This window comes from Hyla sarda, chromosome 1 (genome assembly GCF_029499605.1).
Source record: "Hyla sarda isolate aHylSar1 chromosome 1, aHylSar1.hap1, whole genome shotgun sequence".
Taxonomy (NCBI): domain Eukaryota; kingdom Metazoa; phylum Chordata; class Amphibia; order Anura; family Hylidae; genus Hyla; species Hyla sarda.
Window position 1 is genome coordinate 208,104,261 of NC_079189.1, and position 24,196 is coordinate 208,128,456.

The 24,196-nt window shown below is 41.8% G+C and overlaps 1 protein-coding gene across 7 annotated transcripts in view; it reads left to right on the plus strand.

Annotated features, from left to right (window-relative positions):
- Window positions 1-24,196, plus strand: part of FAM13A (family with sequence similarity 13 member A) — a 238,916-nt gene that overhangs the window by 53,878 nt on the left and 160,842 nt on the right. For 6 of the 7 annotated variants that reach the window (XM_056567629.1, XM_056567637.1, XM_056567645.1 and 3 more), the window contains one exon: window positions 6,743-6,893. In XM_056567629.1, the coding sequence (XP_056423604.1) occupies window positions 6,743-6,893 (151 nt within the window). Of the gene's footprint in view, window positions 1-6,742; window positions 6,894-21,497; window positions 21,615-24,196 lie in introns of those variants that run through there. The other variant, XM_056567662.1, reaches the window with a different exon arrangement.

Genomic DNA, 24,196 nt, shown 5'->3' on the forward strand with positions numbered 1-24,196 from the left:
CACTGTCTTGCCTATTGAAAACGCTGTGAAGACAGCGAAACGTGTAGAGGCGGCAATATAGTGTTTTTTAAGTTTTGTTTGAGAGGGGATTGTAGGTTGCTGCAGAACCTTTTATTGTGAAGGTCTTTAGATCCCACTTGTACTGAAATTATCCCTCTCAGCACATTATTTTTAAATTATGTTTTTTCTGGGATTACTTTTTATTCATTGAATACAATAAAAGTTATATTTTATAAGGGGAACAATAAGAGGTGTTTTGCACCCTGGGCTACAACTTTGGCTGTCTGGGCATGCTGGGAGTTATAGTTATGCAACAGCTGGAGGCACCTTTTTTTAATATGAAAAATTGTGCCTCCAGCTTTTGCATAACAATAACTCTCAGCATGCACTGACAGCCAAAGGGCATGCTGGGAGTTGTAGTACTGTGCCCCCAGCTGTTGCAAAATGACAACTCCCAGCATGTACGGTCTGTCAGTGCATGTTGGGAGTTGTAGTTGTGCAACAGCTGGAAGCACACTGGTTGTGGAAACATTGTTAAGTAACAAACTCTGTGTTTTGCAACCGCAGTGCCTCCAGCTGTTGCATAACTATAACTCCCAGCATGCACGGACAGCCAAAGGGTATGCTGGGAGTTGTAGTTTTGCAACAGCTGGATGTTTGCCCCCCAGGGTACATTCACACGGGCGGGGATTTACATTGAGTCTCCTGCTAAAAGTTTGAGATGCGGCAAATTTTCCGGTTTAGCTCAAACTCCCAGCGGAAAACTCGATATGAATCCCCGCCCGTGTGAATGCACCCTAAAAACACTACACTACCCAAAAAAAAGTAAAATACTACATAAGCACACACCCTTACACAGTTACACCCCCCCCCCCACCCCCAATAAAAATGAAAAACGTCTCCTACGGCACTGTTTCAAAAACGGAGCCTCCAGCTGTTGCAAAACAACTCCCAGTATTGCCAAAAAGCCATTGACTGTCCAGGCATGTGGGGAGTTTTGCAACAGCTGGAGGCACCCTGTTTGGGAAACACTGTCATAAGGTAATGCGTGCATCTGGGTCTGTCCCTATGCAAATCCTTAATCTAGGCCTCAAATGCGCATGGCGCTCTCTCACTTCGGAGCCCTGTCGTATTTCAAGGCAACAGTTTAGTGTCACATATGGGTTATTTCCATACTCGGAGCAATTGCCTAACACATTTTGGGGGGCTTTTACCCCTTATGAAAAGGTAAAGTTGAAGTCACACCAGCGTGTAATTGTAAAAAAAAAAAATACCCCATATGTGGGTGTAAAATGCTCTGTGGACGCACAACAGGGCTCAGGAGTGAGAGCGTACTATGTACATTTGAGGCCTAAATTGGTGATTTGTGCAGGGGTGGCTGATTTTACAGCAGTTCTGACATAAACGCAAAAATAAATAAACACCCACATGTGACCCCATTTTGGAAACTACACCCCTCATGGAACATAACAAGGGGCATAGTGAACCTTAACACCCCACAGGTGTTTGACAAATTTTCATTAAAGTTGAATGTGAAAATGAAAAAAATATATATAATAATTTCACAAAAATGCTGGTGTTACCCTAAATTTTTCATTTTCACAAGGAAAAATAGGAAAAAAGCCCCCCAAAATTTGCAACCCCATTTCTTCTGAGTATGAAAATAATTTGTGGATGTAAAGTGCTCTGCAGGCAAACTGCAATGCTCAGAAGAGAAGGAGCACCTTTGGGCTTTTAGAGAGAGAATGTGTCCAGAATTGAAGGTCATGTGTGTTTACAAAGCCCCCACGGTGCCAGTACAGTGGACCCCCCACATGAGACCCCATTTTGGAAACTACACCCCTCATGTAATGTACAAAGGGGTACAGTGAGCATTTATACCCCACAGGTGTCTTGACAGATTTTTGGAACAGTGGTCCGTAAAAATTTAATCAGCCCACTGTTCCAAAGACCTGTCAAACGCAAGTGGGGTGTAAATGCTCACTGTACCCCTTATTAAATACTGTGAGGGGTGTAGCTTTCAAAATGGGGTCATATGTGGGGGGTCCACTGTTCTGGCACCATGAGGGCTTTGTAAACACACTTTTGATAAATTAAGTGCACAATAGACCAGCCTAACGCTCTGTAGGTTGGTCTATATTGATGCGGGAAATGGACAGCTTTGATAAATCCCCCCCCCCCCCCCCCATTGTATATGTGAATCAATATATAATTTATTTTGTATGTCTATTTTCTTTATAAGCAGAGAGCTGCAAAGTTAGAAAAATGTAAAATTTTCATATTTTTCACGAAATGTTGGAATTTTTCACAAAGAAATTATGGAAGTATCAATGAAAATTTACCATTATGTTAAAGTAGAATATGTCACAAAAAATGGTCTCTGAATCAAAATCATAAGTAAAAGCATCCCAGAGTTATTAATGCTTATAGGGGTACTCCGGCGCTTAGACATCTTATCCCCTATCCAAAGAATAGGGGATAAGATGCCTAATCGCGGGGTCCCGCCGCTGGGGACCCCCGTGATCTTGCACGCCGCACCCCGTTTATAATCAGTCCCAGGAGCGTGCTCGTTACGTGTCGGATTACTGTCGATCACTGGGCCGGAGTGTTGTGACGTCAAGGCTCTGCCCCGTGTGACGTCACGCTCCGCCCTCCTCAATACAAGCCTATCAGAAACAGATGACAGCATCCGGATTATCAGATATAAACATCCGGGCTGTACTGCATACACCACTCCCGACAGCATCCGGAACGAGAACTATAAACATCCGGGCCGTGCTAAGAACGGGCTGCTGATGCAGTTGTCCGTAGGCATACACTGTTGCCATGGACGCGTCGCTAGAGAGCGGCCGTCTCGTGACCACAGTAGGCCAATGGACGTGTAGTCACGGACGTGTCGCCAAGGAGCGGCCGTCACGTGACCGCACAGAACTAATAGGCATACAAGAATATCGGCATAATAATCCTAAGATGTCAGAGAATGTTTTAGAAGCGATATAAGGCTCTAACGTATATGGGCAAATCAGACTATGGCATAAGTCAGTAAAACCAAAGGTAAGTATGCTAGGAAAGATCGGGAACAAATAAGATGAGCAATGCACATGTATTCCAGAAAATATAGATACCGGACCGTGTACATGTCCTCTGGAAAGGAAACCAACACAGAAGAAATAACACAAGGGAATATGAGGGTACAGAAAATGGACTTGTGTATGCTCCTATAAATAAATAAAAAATGATTGTTAGATATACAAAAATAGAAAGATAGAAATAAGTATAAATAATATAATAATAATACCATGGGGTACAATAAAACCAAGGCTGCACTATAAAACCATGGCTATATGATAATAATAGTAATAAAGCCATGAGGTACAATAAAACCTTGGCTGCACAGATAGGATGTCATATCAGTATAGTTAAAAACTACAATACAAACTGTAAAAAGGATGTTAAAAAAGTTATGTTAAAAATAGTGATTTTAATTCCATTTGTGCCAACCCCATCGAACGTATCACTAAGAGTGTGAATCAGAGATTATAATATGCTAAGAAAGAGGGAACATTTTTGGATTCACACTTTAGGCACTTTATCACCAAGGGGACTGAATGAGATGATCAAATGTAATTTATGAGGTTGTCATCTCATGTTGTCCCTCAATTCTGTAGTGTGAACCTTTTGGCCCTCAATTCTGTAGTGTTAACTTTTTTAACATCCTTTTTACAGTTTGTATTGTAGTTTTTAACTATACTGATATGACATCCTATCTGTGCAGCCATGGTTTTATTGTACCTCATGGCTTTATTACTATTATTATTACTATTATTATCATATAGCCATGGTTTTATTGTGCAGCCTTGGTTTTATTGTACCCCATGGTATTATTATTATTATTTATACTTATTTCTATTTTTGTATATCTAACAATCATTTATTTATTTATTTATAGGAGCATACACAAGTCCATTTTCTGTACCCTCATATTCCCTTGTCTTATTTCTTCTGTGTTGGTTTCCTTTCTAGAGGACATGTACGCGGTCCGTTATCTATGTTTTCTGGAATACATGTGCATTGCTCATCTTATTTGTTCCCGATCTCTCCTAGCATATTTACCTTTGGTTTTACTGACTTATGCCATAGTCTGATTTGCCCATATACGTTAGAGCCTTATATCGCTTCTAAAACATTCTCTGACAGTTTAGGATTATTATGCCGATATTCTTGTATGCTTATTAGTTCTGTGCGGTCACGTGACGGCCACTCCTTGGTGACGCGTCCGTGACTACACGTCCATTGGCCTACTGTGGTCACGAAACGGCCGCTCTCTAGCGAAGCGTCCGTGGCAACAGCGTATGCCTACTGACAACTGCATCAGCAGCCCGTTCCTAGCACTGCCCGGATGTTTATAGTTCTCATTCCGGATGCTGTCGGGAGTCGTGTATGCAGTACAGCCCGGATGTTTATATCTGATAATCCGGATGCTGTCATCTGTTTCTGATGTCTTGATATGTTTTTTCTTTTTGCTATTAATAGGACGGATCTCACCGAACCTCCATTATCTTCACTGTATTTTATTGTTAATTGCTTTTGTGTTTTTTGTGTTTATCTGTATGTCCAGATCAGAAATATTTTCAAACTACTGGAGTGGTTTATTGAAATAAAAAATAAAAAAACTAACAAATAATATATAAAAGGAGATGACGTGTTTTGGGGGAGTCACCCCTTCCTCAGGTGAGTTACCCTGATCTGAGGAAGGGGGTGGCTCCCCCGAAACGCATCATCTCCCATTGCAATTTTTTATTTATTTTTTATTTCAATAAACCACTCCAGTAGTTTGGAAATATTTCTGGTCTGGACATAATTTCTTATTGGAACAGCAGCGCCATCCGAAGGGTTGTTTTCCTCTGCCTCTACCTACTCTCTTCAGGATTGGATCCTCCTTCTCCTACAACCCTGGGCAAAGCAGCAGTTCCTGGCTTCTACAGTTACTCACTTGGTTGGGTTATATGCAGATTTTATATTCGCTCCAGGTGAGCGGCCATTACCTGGGGGCGTTATGAGAGTTGTAGTTTTGCAACAACTGGAGAGGCATAGGTACAGTTTCTCCTATCATCACTGCAGAATTTAAAAGTGACTACAGCTTAGGTGGGAGAGTAAGGAGAATACACAATGGTATAAGTTCTGTCTTCTCTCTAGTCTTTTTTTTCTTTTCTTCCTCATCTGGTCCAGATGTTAGAACTTACTCCAGTTATATCGTCCCTCTAATGCTCAGACAGAATTGACTCTTAACTTTGCACCTTTACCTCCATAATATAATCCTAATTAGAGATGAGCCAAGTTACAGTGATTCGATTTGTCACAAACTTCTCAGCTCGGCAGTTGCTGACTTCAGCCTGCATGAATTAGTTGAGCTTTCACTTGCTCCAGTGGGCTGGAAAAGGTGGATACAGTCCTAGGAGAGAGTCTGCTAGGACTGTATCCACCTTTTCCAGCCCACCCGAGCACCTGAAAGCTCAACTAAATTATGCAGGCTAAAGTCAGCAACTGCCGAGCCGTGAAATTTGTGATGAATCAAATCACTGTATCTTCGCTCATCTCCAATCTTAATAAGTAATCATACAGACAACTCTGTCTTCCCAGACCCCAGTCTTCTCCAGGCTCCTCTGCTCCCTTCCCCCAGACCCCAAAGTGCAGCTCCAGGCTGCTGTCTTCAACCCACAGACTCCAAAGTCCTGCTCCAGTTTCAGGCAGGCAGACATACCACCAGAGGTCCTGGCCCACCTGATACATTACAATACAGTACAATGCATGATACTGACGTTTTAACAAAAATAAAGTTCTGACACATTTACTACCAGCTTCTTTTTTTAGAAGGGTTCGAAAAAGGAATGATAATTTATTAAATAAAGGCTGTGGTTTTTTTTATACTGAGAAATGATTTCTATTATTGTACATATTGTGTCATTTAGGCGCTCTTGCCTTTTGGAATCCCCGACGAGATTATTTTATTTACTTTTTTAAATTTACTAATTTATTTGTATTTATTTTTATCATTACATTGATCATTAAATTTACTGAAGGCAATAAGTGATATTAATATTAACCAATAATGTTATCTGACACCAAAAGTTACAGGCATGTCCTGAACAAAGTGGATGTTAAAAGTACAACAAAATTAGCTATTATAGTCAAGGTCTGTGGAAGGAGCAGAATGATCATGGAAGGGATCCGGATTATGTGTTCATGACTGCTTGTTCAAAGGTTCTCTAATGGTGACCCTATAGTTCAGTTCAGTACAGTTCAGCCAAAGATATCTCTCCCAACTCTGAGCTCTTGTGTATTTTAGATGGAGTTGTTTCAAGACAAAAGGATCCGGCAGGAAAGGCCAAATTATTCTCACCCTTGACATTTACTGTCGTTGAAAAGTCAGCAGACCCCATACACATATAATTGTTGACCAGTCTTGCCAAAATCATTGGCGTTGGCCACTAATCTAACTTAAATTTCTAGCTTTTGATTGAAAACAGGCAGACAGGCAAGCTGAAATCCTAAGATAAAACAGGAAATGTAGCTGCGGCTTACTTCATACTGTGTATACAGGACTTTAAAATCCTCAGCAAAGGTGAATAAATTAAATCCTTTATGGCTATTGGGTATGACGTGCCTAAAGGATAATATTGAGACCAAACAAAAAAATGTGTGATCTATGCCTTAAATATATATATATATTTTTTTTTTATAGTGTATGTCCTGGCTTTGAAGGCATGAAGCAGCAGGAAATTTGCAACAAAATTGTAGCAAAATTGTTAGAAGATTATACAAAGTTCTTTGAATGTGAGCCCACAGAGAAGGATGCATTGTGTGAAGACATGGCCAGAATTATTACTGTAAAAGTAAGTTATTTTTTTGGAGTAGAAATAACAAATGTGTTAACTCATATATAACTGATAAATACTGAATTGAGAGGGAGAAATGTTATAATTACTAACACCAGCCACACTTTAAATATAAAAGAATAGCAACTAATGCATTGTTTTATGGCTCATTCACACTACACTTTTTTTACAAGCGGAATTCCGCTTTGGAATTCCACTATGGAAAATACAGTGCAGCAGCCTCCCATGATTTTCAGTGGGATTCTGCTGCACCATTTACACTACGGAACTTTCGCGGCAGACATTCCGCAAAATATGCAGAAATTTCTGACCTCAGACCTCAGCCGAAAAAATGAACATGTGACTCTAATGTTGTGCTTGCGCACTATTGTACTGATTAGGAATGCAGATCTCATTTCCCTTGATTGCCAGATTCACTATACAGCTACTGTATGGCCGACATTTATCATTGTCTTTAGACAGTTTTTATGTGTCTACAAAAGGCGCAAAAGAGGGTTTTTTGTGCCTTTTGTGCGCCTTTTGGTTTACACATTTCTGCTGATTTTGAGGTGCAATCCACTGAGTTTGGCAATACACATGATATGGACGGGTTTTATGAACTGCTCCTTTTTGTGAAAATGCGCAAAAAGGCGCAAAGCCATTGAAAAGTCTCTAAAACTACACCAACCCAGACTTAGCTTAGCTTTTTGGTGTATGTGAAGAGAGAAATTTCAGAAAATATGACCTGCACAAAATGTATCAAATGCTCTGTGACCATTTAATACATTTGGTGCTTCTACACATTACCAGCACACAAAAAAAGTGTAGAAAAATGCTTCACTTACACCTACAATGATAAATGCCAGCCTATATGCATAGTGATCGTAGAAGGAGAGCCTATTGTAGCTTGCTGCCTTGCAGTTATTGTCTGTATTCATGTTAGAGTGCATACGGCTAGTTTAAAAAAAAAAACGCACTGTAGCCTCCCCTAGGGTAATATACTCTATGTAGTTCAATAAACTTAAGCTTTTAAAAGCAAATTAGTGGGGGGGGGTCTCCAGTTTAGGGTTATCCCTGCGGGATATCCTCAGGTTTATGTAACAATTATATTACCCTGGAATCTTCTGGGAGATTGTGTTGTTTTTTTTTTTTTTGTAGTGTGATTGGGCCTTAACACGATCATAGCGTTAAATATTGCCTTCCTATCCACTTTCATGTTCTACTTAGCATGATGGCAAGAAATATAGTTATCTGGGTTCTGGTCCACCCATGATCTTTTCTACAGAATAGATATTAATACATATATACTTGTTGACTCTACATAAAAGCATACAAAAAAACTTTTAATTAAATTTACTATTTTAGACAAATTCATGTGTATATTCTGAAGAAATGTGCATATACACACAGTCACTTCCCATATGCACTACAGAACATGTCCTAATAAAAGAGCATGCACTGGACGATAGCTGTGACTGGGCGGTCAACATGAAGGGTTATAGTCTATTCAGGAAGGATCGGACAAAACGGAAAGGGGGAGGAGTTATTTTATGTGAATTCGAGTCTGAAGGCGGCAGCGGGGGAGGATATAGGGGAGGGAAATGATAATGTGGAGTCATTATGGGTAGAAAATATGGAGATGAAAATAAAAAAAATTCTTATAGGAGTTTGCTATAAGCCACCAAACATAATGGAAGAGGCAGAAGATCAATTATTGAGGCAAATAAACAAGGCAGCAAATCAGAATGAGGTGATAATAATGGGGGACTTTAACTATCCTGATATAAACTGGGAGACTGAGACCTGTGAATCTCATAAAGGAAACAGGTTTCTTACTATAACTAAAGACAATTATCTGTCCCAAATGGTGCAGGGCCCGACCAGAGGGGGCGCCCTACTGGACTTAATATTAACCAACAGACCTGACAGAGACTAATGTGCAAGTAGAAGGACACCTAGGAAATAGTGATCATAATATAATACATTATAACTTGTTCTTCAATAAGGGAATCTCTTGAGGGGCCACAAAAACATTGAACTTTAGGAAGGCAAAGTTTGATAAACTCAGAGAAGCACTTAACAATATAAAATGGGATAATGTCCTCAAAAACAAGAATACTGACACTAAATGGGAGACTTTAAAAAATATCTTAAATTCTCACTGTAAGATTCATATACCCTATGGTAATAAAAGGGTCAGAAATAAAAGAAAACCAATATGGATGAATAAGAACGTTAAGTGGGCAATAAATGACAAAAACAAAGCATTTAACCCCTTAACGATCATGGACGTGTATACACGTCCAATGGCCGTTACCGAGGTATGACGCGGGCTCCCGACTCGAGCCCGCGTAATACCGGCCGGCCCTCAGCTGATTCTTGCAGCTGGGGGCCGGCGTTAATAGCCGACATGTAGCGATCGCCGCGGCCGGCTATTAACCCTTTAGATCGCTGCTGTCAAAGCTGACAGGGGCGTCTAAAGGTGCCTGTATCCAGTCCCTGGTGGTCCAGTGGGATGGATCGCTCCCCCACAGCGCGATCGCGGGAGAGCGATCCACTACTGAGGTAGCCTGAGGGCTTACCTCTCCTCCTGTGTCGGCTCCGGCTCTCTGAATGATACAGCCTGGCAGGACCAGGCTTTATCAATCGAGCGCAGAGCACACAGATGAATGGGATTGTATGTAATCATAATAATAAATAATAAAAATAAACATATGTGGTATAAATGTCCGAACTATAAAAATATATCATTATTTAAACCGCACGGTCAATGGCGTACGCGCAAAAAAATTCCAAATTCCAAAATAGTGTATTTTTGGTCACTTTTTATATCATGAAAAAGTGAATAAAAAGCGATCAAAAAGTCCGATCAATACAAAAATGGTACCGATAAAAACTTCAGATCACGTCTCAAAAAATGAGCCCTCATACCGCCCCATATGCAGAAAAATAAAAAAGTTATAGGGATCAGAAAATGACAATTTTAAACGTATACATTTTCCTGCATGTAGTTATGATTTTTTCCAGAAGTACAACAAAATCAAACCTATATAAGTAGGGTATCATTTTAACCGTATGGACCTACAGAATAAAGAGAAGGTGTCATTTTTACTGAAAAATGTACTGCATAGAAACGGAAGCCCCCAAAAGTTACAAAATGGCATTTTTTCTCGCACAATGATTTTTTTTTTCCATTTTGCCGTAGATTTTTTGGTAAAATGACCGATCTCACTGCAAAGTAGAATTGGTGGCGCAAAAAATAAGCCCTCATATGAAAGGGTTATGATTTTTTAAAGGTGAGGAGGAAAAAATGCAAAAACGGAAAAACCCATGGTCCTTAAAGGGGTACTCCGCCCCTGGCATCTTATCCCCTATCCAAAGGATAGGGGATAAGAAGTTAGATCGCCGCGGTCCCGCTGCTGGGGCCCCCGGGGATCGCTGTTGCGGCACCCCGCCATCATTACTGCACAGAGCGAGTTCGCTCTGTGCGTAATGACGGGCGATACAGGGGCCGGAGTAGTGTGACGTCATGGCTCCGCCCCTCATGACATCACGGCCCGTCCCCTTAATGCACGTCTATGGCAGGGGGCGTGACAACCGCCACGCCCCCTCCCATAGTCTTGTATTGACGGGGCGGGCCGTGACGTCACGAGGGGCGGAGCCGTGATGTAACGATGCTCCGGCCCCTGTATTGCCCGTCATTACGTGCAGAGCGAACTCGCTCTGCGCAGTTATGATAGCGGGGTGCTGCAGCAGCGATCCCCGGGGTCCCCAGCAGCGGGACCCCGGCGATCTGATATCTTATCCCCTATCCTTTGGATAGGGGATAAGATGTCCAGGGGCGGAGTACCCCTTTAAGGGGTTAAACTACGAAAACAGGACAGCAGTGAAGAAGCATTAAAAAGCTATAGAGAAAAATATAAAATATGTAAAAAACAGATAAAAGCAGCAAAAATAGAGACAGAAAGACTCATTGCCAAAGAGAGTAAAACTAACCTCAAAATGTTTTTTTTTTACTATATAAATAGCAAAAAGTTAAAAATGAAAGTGTTTTAACAAATGATGAGGAAGAAATTATAAACGGGGATCAGGAAAAAGCAAATATATTAAACAAATTCTTCTCCACTGTATTCACCGAGGAAAATGAAATGCCAGGTGAAATACAGTACAGGTTACCTGTCTAACTCAGGAAGTACGGTGCCGCCTAAAATCTAAATAGACAAATCACCAGGTCCAGATGGCATTTACCCCCATGTTCTAAAGGAATTAAGTAATGTAATAGACAGACCCCTATTTTCAATATTCAGGGACTCTATAGTAACAGGGACTGTTCCCCAGGACTGGCGTATCGCAAATGTGGTACCAATGTTTAAAAAGGGGTCAAAAGGTGACCACAGGAATTATAGGCCTGTTAGTTTAACCTCCGTTGTATGTAAATTGTTTGAGGGTTTTCTAAGGGATGCTATTTTGGAGTATCTTGATAAAAATAAATGCATGACTCCATATCAGCATGGCTTTATGAGGGATCGGTCCTGTCAAACTAACCTGATCAGCTTTTATGAGGAGGTGAGCTCCAGACTGGACCAGGGGCAATCTCTGGATGTCATATATCTGGATTTTTCCAAAGCATTTGATATGGTGCCACATAAAAGATTGGTGCATAAAATGAGAATGCTTGGACTGGGGGAAAATGTGTGTAAGTGGGTAAGTAACTGGCTCAGGGATAAAAAACAGAGGGTGGTTATTAATGGTACTTATTCTGATTGGGTGACTGTTACTAGGGGGGTACCACAGGGGTCAGTCTTGGGTCCTATTCTATTTAATATATTCATTAATGACCTCGTAGAGGGGTTGAATAGTAAAGTAGCAATCTTTGCAGATAATACTAAACTCGGTAAAGCGGTAAATACTATAGAGGACAGTGCACTGTTACAAATGGATCTGGATAGGTTGGAGGTTTGGGCTGGTAAGTGGCAGATGAGGTTAAACACTGATAAATGTAAGGTAATGCACATGGGGAAGAAAAATCCGGGCTGGGATTATGTATTAAATGGGAGAACACTTGGGACAACTGACGTGGAAAAGGACTTGGGAATCTTAGTTAATAGTAAATTTTGCTCTAGTGACCAATGTCGGGCAGCTGCTGCCAGAGCAAATAAAATCATGGGGTACATCAATAGGGGTATAGATGCCCACGACAAGCAAATAATTCTACCACTGTACAAATCACTAGTCAGACCACACATGGAATACTGTGTACTAAACTGGATACCAGTGTACAAGAAAGATATAGTGGAGCTGGAGAGGGTTCAAAGATGGGCAACCAGAGTAATACGGGGAATGGGAGGACAACAGTACCCAGAAAGATGATCAGAATTAGGGTTATTTAGTTTAGAAATAAGAAGGCTTAGGGGTGACATAATAAGAAGGCTTAGGGGTGACATAGGGGTGATATAATGTATAAATATATCAGGGGACCTTACAGAGATCTCTCCCATGATCTATTTATACCCAGGACTGTATCTATAAGGCTGGGTTCAAATCCCGTTCTTACCAATATGGGACCGCATACGGCTGGGGGAGCTAAAACCTCCCGTATCCCTGCTGTATTCTGCCCATATGTAATTCATTTCATTGAGCCGACCGAAGTGAAGCGCTGACTCCGGTCGACTCATTTTTGCCTGGAATGCGGTTTTCCAGCGGACCTCAAACCGTGGTTGACTATGGTTTTAGGTGCTGTGGGGAAACCACATACGGGGCAAAAATTAGCCAACCGGAGTCAGCGTTTTACTCCGGTTGGCTCATTGAAAGGAATTACATATGGGCGGCATACTGAAGGGATACGGGAGCGCAAAGTTTTAGCTCCCCCCAACCGTATGCGGTCCCGTATTGGTAAAAACGTGATGTGAACCCAGCCTAACATGGGGGCATCCTCTACGTCTAGAGGAAAGAAGGTTTCTACACTAAACAGACTGGGGGTTCTGTAAGAGCAGTGAGACTGTGGAATTCTCTGCCAGAGGAGGTGGTCATGGTGAACTCAGTAAAAGAATTTAAAAGGGGTCGGGATGCATTTTTGGAGAATAATAACATTAAAGGGTTATGGATTCTAGATCTATATCAGCTCAGTAGTGACTCATTAGGGTTATAGGTTGAACTTGATGGACTCTCAATTTTATGTATGTTCTTGTAGTAAACTCTTATCACTATGATAATTTATTAACTTTAGATAATAGCAGCACCAAAAAGGATAGTCCATTCACATATGTAGCATTAAAGGGGTAGTCCAGTGGTGAAAAGCGTATCCCCTATCCTAAGGATAGGGAATACGTTTCAGATCGCAGGGGGTCCGACCACTGGGGGCCCCCGCGATCTCCTTATGGGGCCCCGGCTCACTGGCCAGATAGCGCATGTTTACCACCGCACAAAGCGGCGGCCGACACGCCCCCTCAATACAACTCTATGGCAGAGCCGGAGATTGCCATAGAGTTGTATTGAGGGGGCGTGTCAGCTGCCGCTTCGTGCTGTGGTCAACACGCCCCCTTCCCGCGGGCTGTCTGGGCCCCCCAGCGGTTGGACCTCCCGCGATCTGAAACTTATCCCCTATCCTTAGGATAGGGGATACGTTTTTCACCACTGGATATCTCCTTTAAAGGAATACTCCGGATACCCTATCTTAAGGATAAGGGATACGTTTAAGATCACGGTGGGGGGGTCGACCTCTGGGACACCCAGCAATCTCCAGTACAGGGCCCTGGCTCTCTGTCCAAATAGCGCATATCGACCACCGCACAAAGTGGAGGCCGACATGCCCCCTCGATACAGTGCTATGGCAGAGCCGGAGATTGCCAAATGCAGCTCTCCTATAGAGATGTATTGAGGGGGCGTTTCAGCTGCAGCTTCATGCGGTGGTTCCTGCGGACTGCCGGGGGCCTCGTACGGGAGATCATGGGGGTCTCAGCGGCCAGACTTCCCTGCGATCTGACACTTATCCCCTGTCCTTAGGATAGGGGATAAGTTTTTACATAAAGAAGTGGTAGAGTTGTAGTTTATTAATGAAGCTATACCATCCTGCCAATGTATAATTTTGTTATTTCATTGATACCTAGTATAGGCACATATCATACACTTTAGTGCTTATTTAGGGTTATCCCTAGATTAGGGAGAGGAAGGAGGTTCCTGAGCGGGATCACCCTTTATAAGGGCGGTGGTCTTGCATAAGTAGGTAGGGAGTTAAGGGCAAGTCAGGGGTATTCAGGGTATCCCGAGTTGGGATAGGTCTCTATATAACTTATACCCTATGCAACTTCCCTACTCCTTTGTAAAGCTCTTATGTCCCACCGACATACCACCATCCCTCCATACATACTATGGTGAACGATGTGTTTATTTTGTTGTACCTTTCTTTGATATATTATGTCCTCCCTGAATTAAATATGAGTATTGTTTTAATGATAGTCTATTAACTCCTTAAGGACGCAGGACGTAAATGTACGTCCTGGTGAGGTGGTACTTAATGCACCAGGACGTACATTTACGTCCTGTGCATAACCGCGGGCATCGGAGCGATGCCCGTGTCATGCGCGGCTGATCCCGGCTGCTGATCGCAGCCAGGGACCCGCCGGCAATGGCCGACTCCCGCGATCTCGCGGGCGTCCGCCATTAACCCCTCAGGTGCCGGGATCAATACAGATCCCGGCATCTGCGGCAGTGCGCGATTTGAATGAATGATCGGATCGCCCGCAGCACTGCTGCGGGGATCCGATCATTCATAACGCCGCACGGAGGTCCCCTCTCCTTCCTCTGTCCGGCTCCCGGCGTCTCCTGCTCTGGTCTGTGATTGAGCAGACCAGAGCAGAAGATGACCGATAATACTGATCTGTTCTATGTCCTATACATAGAACAGATCAGTATTAGCAATCATGGTATTGCTATGAATAGTCCCCTATGGGGACTATTCAAGTGTAAAAAAAAAATGTAAAAGTAAAAAAAAAGTGAAAAATCCCCTCCCCCAATAAAAAAGTAAAACGTCCTTTTTTCCTATTTTACCCCCAAAAAGCGTAAAAAACTTTTTTTTATAGACATATTTGGTATCGCGCCCGATATGCGTAAATGTCCGAACTATTAAAATAAAATGTTAATGATCCTGTACGGTGAACGGCGTGAACGAAAAAAAAAAAAGTCCAAAATTCCTACTTTTTTAATACATTTTATTAAAAAAAAAATTATAAAAAATGTATTAAAAGTTTTTTATATACAAATGTGGTATCAAAAAAAAGTACAGATCATGGCGCAAAAAATGCGCCCACATACCGCCGCTTATTCGAAAAAATTAAAAAGTTAGAGGTCATCAAAATAAAGGGATTATAAACGTACTAATTTGGTTAAAAAGTTTGTGATTTTTGTTAAGCGCAACAATAATATAAAAGTATATAATAATGGGTATCATTTTAATCGTATTGACCCTCAGAATAAAGAACACATGTCATTTTTACCATAAATTGTACGGCGTGAAAACGAAACCTTCCAAAATTAGCAAAATTGCGTTTTTCGTTTTAATTTCCCCACAAAAATAGTGTTTTTTGGTTGCGCCATACATTTTATGATATAATGACAACGATAATTACAAAGGACAACTGGTCGCGCAAAAAACAAGCCCTCATACTAGTCTGTGGATGAAAATATAAAAGAGTTATGATTTTTAGAAGGCGAGGAGGAAAAAATGAAAACGTTAAAATTTAATTGTCTGAGTCCTTAAGGCCAAAATGGGCTGAGTCCTTAAGGGGTTAAAAGCTACAATTTAGGACTAGTTTGCATTTTTCTCGATTTTATGGCACCTGTACTGGAATTGGTGGTGCTTGTACATGATGATGAACTATGTTTACAAGGTGGCATGGGAGTTAAAAGAAAACAAACGGCACCAGAGAGTCTCAAAGGGGTATTCCAGGAAAATAATTTTTTTATATCAACTGGCTCCAGAAAGTTAAACAGATTTGTAAATTACTTCTATTAAAAAATCTTAATCCTTCCAATAATTATCAGCTGCTAAAGTTGAGTTGTTCTTTTCTGTCTGGCAACAGTGCTCTCTGCTGACATCTCTGCTTGTCTCAGGAACTGCATAGAGTTGAAGAGGTTTGCTATGGGGATTTGCTTCTACTCTAGACAGTTCCCAAGACAGGTGTCATCAGAGTGCACTGATAATTATTGGAAGGATTAAGATTTTTTAATAGAAGTAATTTACAAATCTGGAATCCGAGAAGAAAGAGTTCAGCTCACCTGATTCAACATGTGCACGTCCAGCCTCTGGATACAAAACAAAAATCAAATAAGGGTGGAGCCAGCACTGAGTAAAAGGTAGTTCTTTATTGTAATCCAAGTTAAGTCCATGGAAGGCAAGGAAAAAATGAGCACAAGGACAAAAGTGAAAAATGCATGGTTGGAGCACCTCAGAACGCCTACGTGTTTCAGGCCATTTGGCCCTTAGTCATGGCATACATGTTGTCTCTCCAACACACTCTCTTTTATACTGAGAAGGTCCAAGAGTTCACCTTTCACAAGGGGAGGGAGAACCGGGACCAACGCATTTGGGCAAACAACTTTATTGTCCAGAGTGCAAAAAAACAAACATATAAAAGAGGACATTGCAAAAAAAAAAGGGAAATAAAGAGTTAAAATTGTCAATGCCAAAATTCCTAAAAATTCCAAAAACTTATAGTGAAGAATTTATTTTGTTCTGTTATTCAAACCAGAGGGATAAATGCTATTGAGTAAATAAATCCACATAGCCTCCCTATTATGCAGGTGTCTTATGTTATCACCTCCTCTTTTGCTGGGAGTTACTTTTTCAATAGTAGAGAATTTCAAATGTGACACATCACCATTATGAACCAAAAAGAAATGTTTCGATATGTTGGACCTACCACCAGTGAGGAGACCTGTGGAATAATGAATGTGCTCCTGTATACGTTTTTTTCAAAGCACGTTTAGTGCTACCAATATAAGTAAGTGAGCAAGCAGTACATACAATTTTGTATATTACTAATTTGGAATTACAGTTAATGAAACTACATATTTGATGTTTTTTGTTGTCGACTGTTCCCTCAATAGTGGTACATTTTACAGCGTATTTACAAATGACTCATTGTACCTCGGAGCATTTAAAAAATCCTTTCATTGTCAACCAGGTGTCATTTGTATTTCGATCTTCAACTGTACTGGGAGCTAAAGAGTTAGCTAATGTTGAAGCTCTGCGGATCGAGAATCTAATCCCTTTTTGTAACACTGTACTCAAACTGCGATCTGAATGTAGTATAGAAAGATGTTTCGATCTGATGTCTCTAATTTTATTGTATTGAGGACTATAGGTTGTTACAAATGTGATAAGATCACTAACCTGATTGTTTTCTTTTCAAAAGTTCGGATCTATTCAAAGAATACATCCGTTTACGAACTTTGGTTAGAATCCAATTTGGATAGCCGCGTTGATGGTATCGCGTGCATACCGAAATGGCTTCTTCCTGATAAATAGACTCTACAGAGCTGTTCCGTTTCACACCGATTAATTCTCCTACAGGAATGCCTTCAATTCTATGTCTAGAATTATATGAGTCAGGTCTAAGAATAGTATTACCAGCAATAGGTTTCCGAAATGGGCGTTTTTAAATGCTATTGCCCTTAGCAACCAAAAACACATCTAAAAATGGTGTGCATGTTTTGGACCAAATGTGTGTAAAAGGTAAATTACAAGAGTTGTCATTAAGATATTGCATAAATGTATTAGCCAACGACTCTCTACCGTTCCACATAATAACCACGTCAAGTCGACGTATCTACCAAACCATGCGACATTATCTTGTAGGGATTGTGATCAGAAAAAAATATTTAAATTCTCCCACCAAAACACATATAAGTTTGCAAGGGCAGGTGAAGATTTTGCACCCAATTTTCTGTAAATAAAAAACACCATTTACTCCTTAAAGACGTAGGGCGGTCCCGGTGTTTAAAACGGGGTCACGCCGTGACCCCGCATCACACCGGGTTGGTCCCGGCTGCTAATCATAGCCGAGACCCTGGGCTAACAACGTGCGGCATCAATCGTTGCGCCGCGCACTGTTAAACGCTTCCCGGCAGCTCAGTCGGGCTGATCGGGACATCGCGATAAAATGCGATGTTCCGATCAGCTGGGACGCAGGTGGAGGTCTCCTTGCCTGTCTCCGCGGTGTTCGATCGTCGATTGATTGCTCCAAGCCTGAGCTACAGGCTTGAGCAATCGAGCCCCTATCTGACTGATCTGTGCAAAGCTATGGCTTTGCAGGGATCAGCATAGGAGATCAGTGTGCAGTGCTATAGCTCCCTATGGGAGCTATAGCACTGCAAAAAAAAAAGTTAACAAAGGTCATTTAACCCCTTCCCTAATAAAAGTTTGAATCATCCCCCTTTTCCCATGAAAAAATAAAAACTGTGTAAATAAAAATGAACATATGTGGTATCGCCACGTGCGAAAATGTCTGAACTATAAAAATATATTGTTAATTAAATTGCACGGTCAATGGAGTGAACGCAAAAAAAGTCAAAAGTCCAAAATAGTGTATTTTTGGTCACTTTTTATATCATGAAATCTTCATAAAATGGCGCAGAAAATGAGTCCTCATTCCGGCCCGTACGCAGAAAAATAAAACAGTTATAGGGGTTAGAAGATGAGAATTTTTAACATATAAATTTTTCTGCATGTACCGTATTTATCAGGGTATACCACGCACCGGCCTATAACACGCACCCTCATTTTACCAAGGATATTTGGGTAAAAAAAGTTTTTTACCCAAATATCCATGGTAAAATGAGGGTGCGTGTGTGCGCGTGTATACCCCGATACACCCCCAGGAAAGGCAGGGGAAGAGAGGCCGTCGCTGCCCGCTTCTCTCCCCCTGCCTTTCCTGGGGTCTAGAGCGCTGCTGCCAGCCCTTCTCACCCCCTGGCTATCGGCGCCGCTGCCCGTTCTCTCCCCCTGACTATCGGTGCCGGCGCCCCATTGCCGGCGCCGATAGCCAGGGGGAGAGAAGCGGTGCCGACAGCCAGGGGGAGAGAAGGGGCAGCGGCACCCATTGCCGGCGCCGCTGCCCCGTTGCCTCCCCCCATCCCCGGTGGCATAATTACCTTGGTCGGGTCCGCGCTGCTGCAGGCCTCCGGCGCGTGTCCCCTGCGTCGTTGCTATGCAACGCATAGCAACGACGCCGGGGACGCACGCCGGAGGCCTGCAGCAGCGCGGACCCGACCCAGGTAATTATGCCACCGGGGATGGGGGGAGGCAACGGGGCAGCGGCGCCGGCAATGGGTGCCGCTGCCCTTTCTCTCCCCCTGGCTGTCGGCACCGCTTCTCTCCCCCTGGCTATCGGCGCCGGCAAGAGAAGGGGGGGCCGGCAGCAGCGCTCTAGACCCCAGGAAAGGCAGGGGGAGAGAAGCGAGCCTCTCTCCCCCTGCCTTTCCTGGGGGTGTATCGGCGTATAACACGCACATAGACTTTAGGCTAAAAATTTTAGCCTAAAAAGTGCGTGTTATACGCCGATAAATACGGTAGTTATGATTTTTTCCCGAAGTACTCCAATATCCAACCTATATAAGTAGGGTATCATTTTAACTGTGTGGACCTACAGAATAAAGATAAGGTGTTATTTTTTTCTGAAAAATGCACTGCGTAGAAACGGAAGCCCCCAAAAGTTACAAAATGACATTTTTTTCTTCAATTTTGTCGCACAATTAATTTTTTTTTCCATTTCGCCGTGGATTTTTGGGTAAAATGACTTATGTCACTGCAAAGTAGAATTGGTGGCACAAAAAATAAGCCATCATATGAAATTTATGTGCAAAATTTAAAGCGTTATGATTTTTAGAAGGTGAAGAGAAAAAAATGAAAATGCAAAAACGGAAAAACCCTGCGTCCTTAAAGCATACCTGTCATAGTGCAAAAAAAAAGAAAAAAGTGATATGTTACTCAGTACCCAATCCTGATCATGTACATATAAATTGTATGTGTCTCTGACCTATATATCCAGAGATATAAGCATTTATCGGCTGGTGAGTTACTTTTTCATTGTGCAGGCTGGAGGGGGCGTGTCAGTCTGTCTCCCTCACAGGAGCAAGCCTCGGCAGTCAGCCAATCAGTACTCTCTACTCTGTAACCCTTTCCTCTCTGATTTCATGCTGTACATGTTAAACAGAGGCATTTTTATGAATACATGTTCTATCTGTTTTATCTTCTAGTAAAGCTGGATGCTAATCAGCATAGCTGTCACTGTGTGTCATTCATCTTTCACAGACTCCTGAATATCTGATCAACTTCTTTGTCATTCAGGAGTCCGAGAAATCTTTGACTATTTCAGCATGCTGGGAGTTGTAGTTTAGTAACAACTGAAGCTGCAGTGTTTGTAAATAACTGTTAGAGCAGTGTTGCCTCCAGCTGTTATAAAACTACAGCTCCCAGCATGTCCACACATCCTTTATCTGTAGTTTTGCATACACTCAATAGAAATCTCCTATACTGGATACCGGTATGCTTTACGGCCGGTATCCAGTATGCTGCAAAATCTAGACTAGTCTGTCTGGCTACAAGACAGGCGACCCCTAGTGGTGGCTATTTTGAGCTTGAATTGTGTATATTGTGAAATGTCATATTATAATGAGTCCTGCAATATATGAAAAGTTTTTAACAATGACCGTGCCTCTTTAAGGGGTTAAAGAAAAAATAATTGGGGGAGATTTATCAAAACCTGTGCAGAGGAAAAGTTGCTGAGTTGCCGATAGCAACCAATCAGATCTCTTCTTTCATTTTGCAGAGGCCTTTTCAAAAATGTAAGAAGAAATATGATTGGTTGCTATGGGCAACTGGTCAGATTTTCCTCTGCACAGGTTTTGATAAATCTCCTCCATTGTGTTTTAAAATGTAAGCGGTGACATCCAAAATAAATTGTTTCAACTCAAGATTATAATTTGAAAACGTATTCAAAATATCGGTGAATGCTGTCAATGCTAAGTGGTGGGGAATACATTAATAGAGAGATTCAATGTCGCATGTTAGCCATGAGTACTGTTCACACCATCGAAAAGAGTCTAGAATTTTTTTAAGGTGTTTTGTGTCTTTTATAAAACTTGGGCATTTGTTAACCAAGGGCTGTAAGACGGAATCTAACCATTGACAAATACGTTCATTTAGGGAACTGATTCCCGCAACGATCGGTCGAATCGGTTCTGTTGTAATTTTGTCAGCACAAGAAAAATGGGAACAATTGGTTGATCTACAAACATATAATCAACTTTTTTGGGCTAATAATAGACCTGGAAACACCTTTTAGCAATTCTGAGAGAGACTTTTGAAATATATTAGTTGGATCAACTGAAAGAGGTTGGTATGTGTCACGATCGGATAGTAATTCTTCACAAAGTTTGATATATAAACTTGTATTGATGCACACAACCGATCCACATTTGTTGGCGTTTCAAATTGTAAGATCAGGATTGTTACGAAGACTAAGCAATGCTTTTCTTTCATGCTTAGAAAGATTATCTTTAATATTTGATACATCTTGACTTTTCAAGGCGACCAAGTCTTTCATAACCAAGTCCTGAAAACGATCCAAGACAAGGTGGACGTGCATGAATAGGATAAAAGTCAGGATTAGATGTAACAAAATACTTGGACTTGCTGATGGTATCTATCATGCCATTTGTTTCAAGCATATGGAGATCCCGGTAAGCAACTTGCTCTTCTAGGGATCTCAAAATGGGATTAGGTGCAACCGCACCATGTGAATGTTGCTCCATTTGATTGGCTGCAACCGTTTGTATATTCGGATCTTCTCCAGGTAGAAAATGCTTTTTAACAGTCAAAAGACATACAAACTTATTTATGTCTAAGATGGTTTTATATACATCAAATTGAACGGTGGGTGAAAATCCCAGGCCTTTAGATAGCAATTTATTTTCATGATTGGAAACTATATAAAATGAAATGTTAACAACTTGATGATCCGGTTCTTTTAGGTTTTCTTTTTGGTTTTGTTGCGTTCTGATACTCTGGTTTTTGTGCTTTGCCCGCCCTCCTGATTCGTTTTTTGACCTTAAGGACCAAGGGCGTATCCATACGCCCGTGGGAAATCCGGTCCCCACCGCTAGCCGGTTGGGGACCGGAGCCGGATGCCTGCTGAAATCATTCAGCAGGCACCCTGGCACATCGCCCAGGGGGGTCCTGAGACCCCCCCCATGTCGGCGGTCGGAGAAAAACGCATGTCAATTCAGACATGCGATTTTCTCCAATTCCGGGCTGATCGGGTCTCTGGTGACCTGATCACCCGGAATATAGGGCTGATCGGAGCTGTCCGCAACAGCCCCGATCAGCCTAAAGGATAGGAGGGAGATTGCAAAGCTGCGATCTCCTCCTATCCCCTGCCATTACTCAGAACGAAGTTCTGGCCAATGGCAGTGCAGGACAGGGGTTTGCCATAGCAACCCCCCGTTGTGCCCGCCCCTGGATGTCGAGGGTCTCTGGGAAGAAGATGGAGGCCGTACCTGCAGGAGAAGATGCCTGCGGACCTGGGATCTTCGCTGGAGCCTGCTGAATCTTTGCTCAGGTAGGGAATCGACAGTGGGGGGGGGGGGGGGGCGAAATTGAAAGTGAAAGTAAATCGATCTTTACTGTGGCAACCACTAGGGGGGCCAAACTGCAACTCCCAGCATGCCCAGACAGCCAAAGGCTGTCTGGGCATGCTGGGAGTTGTAGTTTTGCAACATCTGGAGGGTCACAGTTTGGAGACCACTGTTACAGTGGTGCCCAAACAGTAGCCCTCTAGATGTTGCCAAACTACAACTCTCAGCATGCCTCGACTGCCCAGGCATGCTGGGAGTTGTAGTTCTGTAACATCTGTCCCTTCAGATTTAGCAATTTTCATTACATTTTTGAAAATTGCTGCTCTACTTTGAAGCCCTCTCATTTTTTCAAAAAGCAAAAATATGTCCATTTTATGATGCCAACATAGAGTGGACATATTGTATTTGTGAAGAAAAATAAAATTTATTTGGAATATCCATTTTCCTTACAATTAGAGAGCTTCAAAGTTAGAAAAATGCAAAATTTTCATGACATTTTGGGATTTTTCACCAAAAAAGGATGCAATTAACGCCGAAAATTTACCACCAAAATAAAGTAGAATATGTCACGAAAAAACAATCTCAGAATCAGAATATTCGGTAAAAGCGTTTTCGCGTTATTCATTCGTAAAGTGACGGTGGTCATAATTGCGAAAAAGGGCTCAGTCCTTAAGGTGAAAAAGGGCTGCGTCCTTAAGGGGTTAACATTGTCTCATGTGTATATGTTTTTTATGGATTAATGGGAAAATGGGGCTTTCAGTTTTTGTATCATCTGTGTAATAAAGATTATCAATTGTTGATCATTACCTTGCACTAGCATTTATTTTATTATTCAAGGTAGATTTTCTGTAGGTTTATATATTTATACTTCCTGACCAAATAGTTTATACTTTCAGATGTCTACTTTATTTTGACAGCATTTTTTTTGTTTTTAATTAACATTTTAAATTAATTAGAAGCCTCATAAGTGGAGGAAGATGCTTGTGTATATTGCAAAGTTTCTTACATTTGCTTATGCTATTGATTTATGGAAAGTACGGTAGCTTAAAACTGATAGTAGAGTTTAACCCCTTAAGAACAGTGGACGTAAATTTACGTCCTGGTGCGATTGTTCTTAATGCACTAGGATGTACATTTACGTCCTATTCATGCACGGCAGTTCCAGGCTGCTATCAACAGCCAGGGACCCAACAGTAATGGCGGACATCAGCGATCGCGCTGTTGTCTGCCATTAATACATCAGATGCCGTGACCAACATTGTTCACGGCATCTGCCACAATGCCGCGGTTCTGGTTGCTGATCTGATCGGCCGTGGCATGGCTGCAGGGATCAGATCAGTCAAAATGATCGCCGGAGGTTCCCTCACCTGCCTCCCGGTGGTTCCGGCGATCTGCTGCTCTGGTTTGCCTTCTAGCAGACCAGAGCAATAGATCTCCAATATTAATGATCAGTGCTATGACTATGTATAGCACTGAAAAGTAATAGCAATCTAATAATTGCTATGTATAGGGACATAAAAAAGCATTAAGTAAAAAAAAAAGTTTTTATAAAGTGTGAATAAGCCCCTGCCCCAATAAAAGTGAAATCCCCACCCTTTTTCCATTTTACAAAAAAAGTGTTAAAAAAAATAAACATATTTTGTATTGCTGTGTGCGTAAATGTCCGAACTATTAAAATAAAATGGTAA